At 53.2% G+C, this 11,936-nt stretch overlaps 1 protein-coding gene across 1 annotated transcript in view; it reads right to left on the minus strand.

Moving 5' to 3' along the window:
- Window positions 1–326: 326 nt before the first annotated feature.
- The window catches only part of DYSF (dysferlin), a 203,049-nt gene continuing 191,439 nt past the window's right edge, over window positions 327–11,936 (minus strand). The window contains exons 51-55 of the mRNA XM_025045188.1: window positions 9,377–9,476; window positions 7,869–8,047; window positions 6,066–6,175; window positions 4,536–4,683; window positions 327–597 (exon numbers count right to left, since the gene is read on the minus strand). Coding sequence (XP_024900956.1) covers window positions 559–597; window positions 4,536–4,683; window positions 6,066–6,175; window positions 7,869–8,047; window positions 9,377–9,476 — 576 coding nt within the window. The 3' untranslated portion in view covers window positions 327–558. The remainder of the gene's footprint in view (window positions 598–4,535; window positions 4,684–6,065; window positions 6,176–7,868; window positions 8,048–9,376; window positions 9,477–11,936) is intronic.

Raw genomic sequence — 11,936 nt, forward strand, 5'->3', positions numbered from 1 at the left:
CCCAGGTGTGGTGAAAGAAACCAGAAGGTACAGGTAACTACCACCTAAGTAAAGGGTACCTAAGAAAGGAAGAGGAGATGCCTGAGTTGGGGAGGGGGAGGTGGAAAGTCCTAGAGAGGCAGAACACGCTGAGTCTTTAGGCTGGCCAGACACCAAGCCTCAAAGCCCACCCCACGCCCAACCAGTCTTGTCAAAGGATTCACTATTCACTCAGAATGCTGAGCCAGAGGTGACATACACGCCAGTCCCACCCCGTCCACCCAGACACATGCCCTACACAGTCACGTCCCATTCAGGTACTGGAGAGATACACACGTGAACACAGCTTTGTGGTTCCAACTGTTTTATACTGAAATACATATAGGCTGATCCAAAAGGGTTCGACTCGGGGAGAAAGAAATGATGAAAGCAGGTGCCCCCAGGGCTCGATGTTAGCAACTCTTGGAGCACGTGCCAGTCCATCTGTCTGCCCACCTTGGAGGACGGTCAGGCCTGGAGGTCCAGAGGAGCTCAGCTGAGCTGGACGGAGGAAGCAGCCAGTCTTGGGCCAGACAGTCCTCAGCTGAAGGGCTTCACCAGCTTCATGGCAGCATAGTTCTGGAGGGAGGGAGGAGGCAAGGACACGTGGTGATAACTGCCAGGAGGGACTCAGCGGGAAAAGGAGGCTCATCTACTCAACCGCCTGCCTGCACCTCACCCTCACTCCGCCCCTGCACCTCACTGAGCTCGACACTCCACCCTCCCGGTGTTCCTGCCAATCACACAAGCCCAAACTCTCCTGAAATTCTGCCAGCACCCTCCCACCAGGGGGCCACAGCTGCCCGAATTGCTCTATATTTTGCCCCATCGATCCAGGGCGCACTCCCATGTTCCAAACAGCTGCCAAGAGGACTTCAATCACTAGGGCCTGCCCTGGCTTCTTCCATCAGACAGGTGACCTGAAGGTATGGCTGGGGTTCTCCCCACCTCCCCTATCCCCCTCCGCCACATGGGAACCCAGGGCTCCTTGGCCACCAAACTCCTGTCCAGAAAGCAGAGAGCAGTGGGGCGGGATTTACGGGGGTGACCAGCACCTCCATAACACAGGCCAGCACCTGGGATGGGTCACCCCTGATTAGGCTCTGGCTGCTGTAGGACTGAGAGGAATCTCCTCTCTCTACTCCTCCCCCCAAAAACCATGAAAGCACATACAACACAACGCAGGGCTCCTAATTGGGACAGTATGTTCCCCAGCGCCGGCCCGGGAAAGCCAGCTCTGGAAACAAAGCCTTCCCGCCAGATCGCCTCCTGCCTCCCCACGCTGGCCCTGCTCCCGGCTGGCTGCAGGGGAGCTGGGAGGAATCAGACAGGCTGCCCTCCTTGTCCCACTCCCAGAGGAATTTCCAAGAGGGTGGGAGATTGGACCAACTAGAGGGGAGCAGCTCTCTTCCAGGCCCTCTGCCTCCCAAAGGCCTACAAGTAAGTCAGGTGAAGTTCTTGGAGCCCACCAGGTGATTAGGAGACTTAGTGGAGAGCAGCGGGATTTGCCCAGCTTGTAGCAAAGGCCTGCCAACAAAACCGGTCTGCAGCCTCAGGCCCAGGCTGCCCCTTTAGCCCCGGACCCCTCACATAAGATCTGACCCTCACACACCAGCTCTGGGAGAGGGAAGGTGGAGTTGGTATTTTAAAGAGGACAATTTCCAGAAGAATTCAAAGAAGGATGATGCCACTGTTGGGGACCCAGGAAACAGGGGAGGGCTCTGACCAGGGCTACTGGTCAAAGTGCTTCTCTGCTCCTGCCCACAGGGCCTGGGGCTAAGGCTGCCCCAGGGACAAGAAAGGACCATGGGGCTGGAAGTGACCGGAAATCTTCCCACCCTCTCTCAACTGGTCAGTGGGGCCTCCTTCCCCAGACCCCTGAATACCTAGCCTGCTGCCCAACTGCCTCACAGGACAGGGCCCAGCCGGTCAGGATGGAAGCTAGACATAGAAAGTGCCATGGTGATGGCAATGGTGACCTGTCCCTGCCTTCCCTTTGCCTCTTCAGAAGGAAGCTGGCTTGATGAGCTGCCCCACTCCAGGGAAAACGAAAGAGCTCCCCTACCCACAGCACTAGTCACAGCAGGTCAGAGCTGACCTAGCCCAGCCCTGTCCTCATGCAGATGGGAGCGCCTTGCCAAGGTCACACGCCAGCAGAGCCAGAGCCCAGCCTTCATCTACTGACCCTAAGTGCAGAGCTCCACCATGCACAATAGCGATCGTCTGACCTAAATGTGCCCCAGTGCAAATTCTTCTCAGCAGACCTGGGCCTAGCCCAGGACTCCACATTTCTAACCAGCTCCCTGGTACTGAGGCCACTGCTGCACCTAGGAGGAGCAGGGGTCTACACCAGCTCTGCCAAACCTCCCCTGGCCTGAGCCTCATGACTGATTATAGTCATGTTTTCCCTCCCTCACTGTATCTCCCAGGGGATCAAACCGCAGTGGCACGAGCATCATCACCTTGCTCTCATCGCTACAACACACCCCCGCCTCCCAAACATATACCACGGGCTGGATACACTCAAAATTACAGGAAGGGAGCTTGAGGGCAATCGGGCAAGGGAGACCTCACCTCTCCGACTTAGTATCCTGGCTCTGCTTGATGGGGGGACACACGGAGGCACAGTCATGGGCCTGACACTGGATCCCACGTCCCCCAGGGCAGCTTACACTCCAGGGCACCACACTTGCATGTGCCTGACTAGTATTGAACCTGTGTTTGTAATTTCCTCTTCCTTTGCTTCGAGAGGGTCCCCCAAATTGGACAAGATTCAAGTCTCCACAACCAAAACCGACCCCCAGAACACAGCCATATCTGCCCTATCACTTATAACTCTTCTTGCCGAGCCTCAGAACATATTTCGGCAAAGTGTTCCAGGCGATCACAGCCGGCTCACAGGGCCTGGCCTACGGCCAGACTCATCCGCCATCCTGATCCTGCACCCTCCTTTGTCATTTATGGCCCAGACAAAAACCGTCCCCTCTGCTGTTCCCCACAGTTCCTGATGTTAGGGACTAAAGGGGATGGCCTTGTGGTTTTAACTCTCTTCCCCGCAGGAGGTGCGCTGTGCCGATACAGTAAGTCTACACTTAACGTCATCATCGATAGGTTCTGCCACTTTAAGCAAAATGACATAACAAAACCAATTTTCCCGGAAGCTAATTGACGTAAACAAGAGTTAAGTTCTTAGGGCATCTCATCAACGTTGTATGAAATGATGTTGGACTGCTCTTCTAACAACTCCAGGACCTGCTGATCCAAGGGCTCAGCAGGCACAGTGGGAGAGAGTTCCCTATCTACCTCCTCCTCCTCGAGGATTCACAAAGCAAAATGCGCACAGGCAAGCAACTCCCAGAGCAGACTGCGGGCACATTGCGCTTGGCCGGTGGCCTGGTGCTGACCGGCACTGAGGCCCACAGCGCCCAGAACCCAGGACTGGGAGCTGTGCACAGACTGCCCTGCATCCTGAGCCAGTCCCTTGCCCTCTCTGGGTGCCTGTTTCTTTGCCATTCAAAACAGGGTAACATTGAGTCAACTGTGCCATTCTCTCTACTTTTATATCAGCTTGAAAATTTCATATTAAAAAGGATTTGTTTTGTTTTGTTTGGTTTTGTTTTGTTTTGTTTTGTTTAGCTTAAAGAACATTAAAAATCAGGTATCAGCCTGAGAACACTGTGATGCCTTCAAGGTCTGAAGTTCCAGACCTTGGCGGGGAGGGGGGTGCCTTGCAGAGCATCTTCAGGGTTCCCCTGATGAGCTGTGAGGACCAGGGAAGCCCAGATGAAGAATAAAGCCCCACCTAGATCCTCCTCAGATGGGGAAGTAGCAGCTGCCTTCTTGCCAGGTGAAAGAGACCCCCATTGTGCATTGTGTCAAGTGAGAGGCAGCTAGGCCTCCTCCTGTCCACTCACCTCTTCCCCCATGCCTACTCTACTGCAGGAGGCAGGATACACTCTATCGACTTGGGAGCGGGACTTAGAGATGGACGCTGAGACCTTCTCCCTGCCCCAGGTCCTCCCTCTGGATTTCAGTAAGTGCCATTCTCACAGAGGGACCTTTTCCTCTGTTCTGCCATCCATTGCCTCCCTTTCCTTCCAGACCAAGCTCCACGTCCTCCCTCAGGAAGTTTCTCCCACCCACCCTTGCCCAAGGGGGCTCATCTTCTACCAACCCTTTGACTACACAGTCCGGGGGCTTGCTGGGGACAGCCGTGTCTCCCTGGGGAGGGCAAGAGCTCAGTTTCCCCTATTGGCCTAAGAGCTCCCCAAGCGGAGGATTTCATCTCCCCACCAGACTGGGGACTCCCCAGAGGAAGGGTCATGTCCCCCTCGTCAGATCACGAGCTCCGCAAGGACAGAGGCTACTTTTCTCCATCAGACTGGGGATCTTTGAGGACAAGGACAGACTCCCCATGAGACCAGACTCTCTGTGAGAAAGTCAGGAGCTGTACCTCCCACATCAGACCAGGAGCTTCTCCAAGTCAACGCCTGTGGCCTCCCCTCGGGCCCACTCACCGGGAAGGCATAGACGAAGATGCCCAAGAACAGCAGCAGGATGAAGAGAATGATGAAGAGGATGATGGCACACCGGAACCTCCGCCACAAGATGAACTTCATAGTCTTGTACGGGGAGGTAAACCAGAGGAAGGAGGTATCAGGGCGCCTGGAAGTGAGACCCCAGAGGTCAGCAAGGCACCCCTACCACGGCTGCTCTCTCCACGTCCTGCTCCCAAGTTGCCCTGGCCCTCTGCTGTCAGCCCCCAGTCCCATCCCCAAACCTTAGCCCTTTGCACCCGCATTCCCTTCTCCTCCAAGCCTGTGCTCCAGTGTGAGTGCCACTCGTGCTGCCCTCCTCTTCTTGGTGCCACCAAGTCCTACACACCTTCAGGGGCCCAGTTCTCAGCCACCCAGTTGTCCAGGACACCTTCCCTGCCACCCTCTCTCCTTCCCGACCCAAGACTTAATCACAGGCTAGGGATTTGAGAGCTGGGCAGAGCCTTGAGAAGCTGTCACATTAGGTGAGCTATGGCCCACGGAGCCCCAGATAAGCCAAGCCACCTGCCTAGATGCATATGGCGGGTCTATGGTCAGAGAAGGATTGCAAGAAGTGAACCCAGGAAGCTGAGTTTCTCTTACTCACAACCAAGAACCTCAAAACCTTCCCCTAGGTCAGCCTCGCAACTCAAAGAGCATGCAAGATTTTGTCTCGATAATGGCCAATTTAACTGCATGCTGCTGGGTCTTCTGAGCCTCTCTTGTCTTTCTACCCAGATCCCAACATTCCTGGGCAAGGATGCCTCTCCTTGCTCTGCCTGCTCTGCCTGCTCTGTGGCACTTGGGACAGCAGCTTGATAAAGTGAACCGTCAGTGCCAAGTCTGATTTGAGGTGAGCAGGCCACAAGGAAGGACTCAGCAAACACAGCCTTGATATAGCACCCCTGCCCCTCAGCCAAGAGCAGTATTTCAGCCCCTAGTGACTGCCTTTAGGGCTTCTACATCCACTGGAGTGGTCTGTGTTCTTTGGGGCCTGTGAGGTAGGGAAGACAGGGACTGGTCCCCCCATTTCACAGATGGGAAAATTAAGGCTGGAAGACCATTTTTGAAAGCTACAGTGACACCACAGGAGAGCCACAGACGGTGGCTTGGTCAGGGGAAAAACTATGATGGGTCTCTGGAGCCAATCAGACCGGTGTGAGAATTCCAGCTTCACCACTTTCCTAGTGGAATGATCTTATTCAACTTTGCTGAGATTGTTTCCTCATCCGTAAAATGAAGATGATAATAACGACTCGGTGCGGACGGTTCCGTAACACGTGTACGTGACATATGTCAGTGTACCTGGTACACAACCAACCTGCTTCTTGAACTAGCTGAGGAGCCCTGCATCCCCTGGAATGACGTCTGTCACCTGCCCCTTAACACCGTGTGGCCTTCTCTGGGCTATGTGGGCCTTGTGACCTCTGCATGACTATGCAGTGGGCCTCCCGTGCTGTGGCTACACCTTTCATAACTCTAGGCATCCGGGGTTGGAGGCTGGGCACTGACCTTGGGTCCTCGAGTTTGGGGTTCATGTTGGGCTCATCCCGGCCCTGGCCAGCAGGCCGCTCCTCATGCTCGCTCTCGGCTACTATCTCCAACGTCATCTCCAGCTTGCCCTGCGGGGCAGAGGGGGCCTGGTCAGGGGCACAAACGCTCTGCCCCATGACCTGGAGAGGAGCCAGACCAGGACAAATGTAAGAGCCACTTTATTTTTTAAATGATATTGGGTTGACCTGATTCCGGTAGAACATTTTGAATCTAAAGAAATACACAGGCATACTTTGTTTTATTGTGCGTTGCTTACTGCGCTTCACAGATGCTGCGTTTTTTACAAATTGAGGGTTAGACCCTCCACCGGCAAAAGGATTACGACTCGCTAAAGGCTCAGATGATGGTTAGCATTTTTTAGCAATAAAGTATTTTTAATTAAGGTATGTACATTGTTTTTATAGACATAATGCTATTGCACACTTAATAGTCTACAGTATACTATAAATATAACTTTTATATGCACTGGGAAACCAAAAAATTTGTGTGGCTCACTTTATTGCGATATTCACTTTATTGCGGTGGTCTAACACTGAACCCGTAATATCTCCAAGGTCTGCCCATATAGAGGAAGAAAAATAACAGCCAACCTTCTACTATATGGAGGCAAGACTGCTAATATTTTTGTGCATCAGAATTGTTTTTCTCTGCATGTATATGAAATATCACACTGTGTATATACATAGTTCTGCAGCTTACTTCTTTCACTTAAGAATATACTCTATTTCACTATGTAATCACAAATTCTTTAAAGTTTGCTTTTTAATGGCCTTAAGACATTCTATGGGATGGTTGGTCATAATTTATTTTGTAAACTACTTATTTTGGTTCATTTAGATTATTTCCAACTCTTTAATATTATAAATAATGCTGCGACGAACACCCCAAACCTAATTTTTTTTTTATTTTAGCTAGTTATTTCTTTAGGAGAGATTTTAGAAGTGGAATGACAGAGGCCAAGGGCATAAAGATTGTCAAATCTTTTGTTGTATATTACCAAATTGCTTCCCCAATAGTAAAAACATTAGCGCTCCCAGCAGTAGTAAATGAGGGGCCTATCTCTGTATCTTCACCAGCAATGAGCATTTCTAGTTTTGTAATTATAATTTAATAGGCAAAAAATGTTTTTACTTTAAAAAAATATGCCCCTATCTAATTACTAGGAGAAATAAACCTTTTTAAGTGTTTAACGTTCCTTTTTACTTCTTTTGTGTATTATCTATGCGTGCCCTGTGCTCTTTTGAAATGTTAGTTATTTCTTGTTCATTTTTATAATTCCTTAAACAGTAAGGATATTTTATTTCAAGGGCCACTTTAGGAGTTGGCTGGCTGCCTGCCATTTTGAAGCAAACTGTCAGAGATTCACTTCCTCTTTAATGGAAGGACAGTTCACAGTCCCCTTTCATACCTCTGGGCAAGGACAGTGGTACCAGGACAGTCCCTCACAGGGTCCTGCTCAAATGAGAGGCAGGACCCCTGTCCTCCACAGGAGGCCCAGCCAGCGGGGAACCCAGCACACAGGTCACTGTGAAGGCTAAGGAGCAGAAAACAGCCAGAGTTCGAGAGAGAGAAGGGCATCTTTCCATTTAAATAGGCTTCCCTGGAATGTGCGCCTCGAGGAGAGGAAGGCGGGCAACTGGAAGGGAAAAGGGACAGTGCCTTGGAAAACAGAGAGAGGGGCAGGAGAGAGGGAGAACGACCCAGAGGTGCCCAGTGAAGAGTGGCTCCCGCGCCTCCACCGGGCTGGGAGAAGCAACTCACCGCCAGCACCTTCTTCTCACCCTCCTCTGCCACACAGGGCCACCAGCCCTTCACGGTTTTCTGTTCAAAAAGGGACACAAACCACTCCGGGTGGAACGTGTCATCCAGCAGGTCCAAGGAGCACTTCTCGGCTGTCTTGGCAGGCTTGGGCATGTGGTTAAGATCCAGCTGCAAGGAGCCTGCGACAGAAAGGGGTTTTTCGGTGGAGGGTTTCTCAATCACAGGCAGCCAAGGGGCTGGGCAGGTTCCAAAAAAACTCAGTCACCTCCTCAGCCCCTATCCATGGGCTTGGTCACAGGTCAAATCCCTCAAACGCCAGCTCCCCATCCATGGCCTCTTATTCCATCTCTACAGCTTCCCACCCACCTACTCACATGTCCACGTGCCCGCTAATCTACCCTTACTGATTCGTCTTAACAGAACTTATCACCCACTCAGCTGTTCCTCTCACTGTGCTCGGATCCATTCATTTACCCACTGTCTACATCTATCATCCATCACTTTTCAATTGTTTTTATTGTGGTGAAATCTGTCTAACACAAAAAGTGTCATTTTAATTACACATTTATCGCCCCCAAAAGAAACATCATACCCATTAGCTGTACTCCCCACTCCCCTTTTCTCCCAGCCCTGGCAACCATGAGCCCACTTTCTGTCCCTATAGACCGGCCTATTGTGGACATTTTATATCAATGGAATCACACATTATGTGTCTGTCTGTGTCTGGCTTCTTTCACTTAGCATGTTTTCAAGGTTCATCCCTGTTGTAGCATATGCATCAGTATTTCATTTCTTCTACGGCTGAAGACTATCCCATTGTATGTATAGACCACATTTTCCTGGGTAACTTTTATAGCTGTGATGGGACTGTTACAGTCCAGCCTGCTGGCGCCATACAGTGCCATCCTCCTTGCCCCACATCTCACCCCTGCGAGAGCACTGTCTCCACCACATCCTTCAGCCCGGCACTCCCTGCTCCCCAGCTCAGGGTTTCAGCACACTTCTACCCCAAAAGAATCCTGTCTGGGGCTTGGGGGACAGAGCTGTGTTCATGTATCCGGTCCTCACTTGGACACAAGGATGAAGAGCGACTCCAGGCCCTCGCTGGGCTCAGTCTGCATCTAGACTGAGGGCTGTGGGCTGGGAGCATCCTGTCAAGCCTGAGGCCAGACAGCCAGTGACAGCCAGTGACAGCCAGTGTATGCTTGCACTGCCTTCGACCTCTGCTTCCCTCTCTTCCTTACCTATCTGAGTCCTACCATCCAACACAGCCCAGTGTTCAATGACACCTATGCTGACAGGCCCACCCCGCTGGCCACTCCAATTACTCTGGCACTACTCTGTCACAGACCTCACTCAGCACCAGGGACCAGTGACGCTGAGCTCCCTGAGGGCAGAAAATAGGACTGCATCTCCTGCTAGCCAGCCAAGAGTGGCACACACACACAGCGGGGGTTGTGGGGCAGCCCACAATGTGCAGAATGGTGCAGACTGGAAGCAGTGCTCACCCAGAAAGTCGTCAAAGGAGAACTTGTCGTTGTCCCAGATCTGGAATACCACTCGCGCTGGGATTTTGCTCTCAGTCTTGTCCAGCCTCCAGAAAGCATCCTGACCAGAGGAAGAGCAGAGAAGGAAGCAAGAAGGCAAGATTAGAGAGAGGCAGTGGTCCCTGCCAGCCTGGAAGGCTGCCTGGAGGAAGCAGTGGAGTGGGACACCCCTTAGAGACTTGCCAGAGCCAGGTCCCGGTGGGAAGACTGATGAGGCCCCAGAGAGCAGCGTTCGAGGACCGGGAGGGTGCCACGCAGGCTCTCTTCGCATAGGGAGCTCTTTTAATCTTCCCAGTTCTGTGAGTCAAGTTTCTCACTCTCATTCTACAGATGATGAAACAGGCTTGGGGAAGTTAAGAGTTTACCCAAGACCTGACGGCTAATAACAATATTAATATCGTACTTCTTATAAGCCAGCCCTTTGCCGCTATGAACTCATTTATACTTCGGACAATCTACAAGAGAGATACTGTCCTCAGAGCTGAGGAAACCAGTGCAAGTACCTTGTGAGTCACACTGCTGGGACGCGGCAAGCCAGGGTTCACACCCAGGCAGTCAGGTTCCAGAATCCTGCTCTCACCTCTAAATCCTGATCTGCTTATGTGATCTTGGGGACAGGGTGGGCTGGCTTAGAACCCGAGGTCACCCACCCCACCCTGACTGTCGCCAAAAGGATCCCCTTGACACACTGCTGTAAGGAGGTGACACTAGGGGGCAGTGATCCAAGATCCTCCCTCGGCATGCCAACTCTTAGGTCAGCCACCTTTACCTCCAAGAGCTTGCCCTGGGGTAAATCAAAAGCCCCTGGTGCTAGAAAGTTCGTCACCCTTCTGTTCTCCCCATCCCAACACCCTCAGACTAGTCATCCAAACAGCGTCATCTTGGGCCCCTTCCCTTGGACGCCCCGTGGAGCAGCTGAGGGGTGGAGCCTGGGCTCACCAAGGCTTGGGTTTACCATGGGTTTAGCCACACTCAACTCAAAAGACTGTCACTGGGCGTCCCTGCTCACTCCTGTTCTCTGTCCTCTCATTGTAGCTTGACCTAGGAGGGTGGCAAGGACAGGAAACATTCTGACCATCCCATAGACCATGGGTGCCAGGTCATCAGTGCCAGGTCATAGCAGAGGCCTGGACCAAGTATCAGAGGGGCAGACTCCCTAGGGAGTCAGGAAGCACTGCTGACCACACAGGGTCTGTCTGGTCCTGGGTGCCCTGCATACACAGCCTTGCTGCCCAGTCAGGGCCATGCCCGCCAGGTGGCCACCCCAGGTCACACAGGCCCACAGAGCTCCCGAACCAAAGACCATGCCCCGAGAAGACTGGCCACCTTGCAAACACTTGGCCACGGTTTGGACTGCTGCCTGAGCTGGTGAAGGGACTCAGGTCTCCAGCTGGCCCCTCAGCCCCCAGCCCGTCTGGTGCCTCCCCCTTTTCCGGCCCCAGCCCTCCTGCAGGTGCCTCCCTCCTCTGGCGGGGCTTTTATGGCCAGCACCACAGGCCTGCCTGCACAGGCCGCCAGCAGCCTCCATTCCTCTGGCCGGCCTGGTTTATGGGCTCAATAATGAGCCAGAGGTTCAAACGGCCCCTGGTGGGAGCAGCTGGGCTGGGGCTCCAGCCTGGGGAATGGCCCCCCAGGTCCCAGGCGCTCATTACGCTCCTGGTCTGGGCCCTTTTACTAGCTGTTTATTTGCAGGGTGGGTGCCTGACGCGCAGGCAGGCCCCGGTGGGTGTGCTGGGCTCCAGGTGGGGAGCCGGCCAGGGCAACCAGCGGTGGTTCAAAGCAGCCGGATGAAAGGAGACCTTGTACTTTACGACAGTCTCGTCTGGTTAATGGGGTCCCTGGAGGGCTTGCCTGCCAGAGGCCCTGAACCCCTCGGCAGAGGGCTGGCTCTGCGGCAGGACCAAGGAGCCCAGAGGCTGTGCAGTGCCCCCAAACAAACCCACCCCAGACAGTCCTTGAGTCCAGACAGGCTCATTGGTTCCCCACTGTGGGCTCGGCTCCACTTGCCTCCCAGGGTCCCTTCTCCCACAGAGGGACCCGCTGGTTCTGCCTGAGTCAAGCCAGTTCCTCCTTCTCTCTCCTGGTTGAATTCAGAACCCCCTGGACTCTGTTTCTTGACCTCCTCTTCTGACCTCCTCCTCTCTTCCCTCCAGCCACCCTCTCCAGGAACCTCGCACCACACAGAATTCCAGTTCCCTCGGCCCTGCCCACTCCTGGGTGCCTCTCCTGGACTCCTGACTCCTCTTCCTCCTCTCCACCCCTCAGTCCCCATAAGCCTCCCATCCTTTCAAGGCTAAGCCAGGCCTATGAGTTACGCCCCCATGCATCAACCCAACTCTCTCCTTCCTCCTTGCTGGTGCCTATAATTCAGATAGGAAACCCCATCGTTGCCAGAATGGAAGCACCTCAGATTCTTAACCAGCAACCCCAACTGAGCGCTCAGAACTTCCAGGGAATCCTTCTCTGTACCACCAGTTAGCTCGCTCTCCCTCCCTCTCCCACTCTCTTTTTCTCCCTCTCT

This window comes from Pteropus alecto, unplaced genomic scaffold (genome assembly GCF_000325575.1).
Source record: "Pteropus alecto unplaced genomic scaffold, ASM32557v1 scaffold131, whole genome shotgun sequence".
NCBI classification, from domain to species: Eukaryota; Metazoa; Chordata; class Mammalia; order Chiroptera; family Pteropodidae; genus Pteropus; species Pteropus alecto.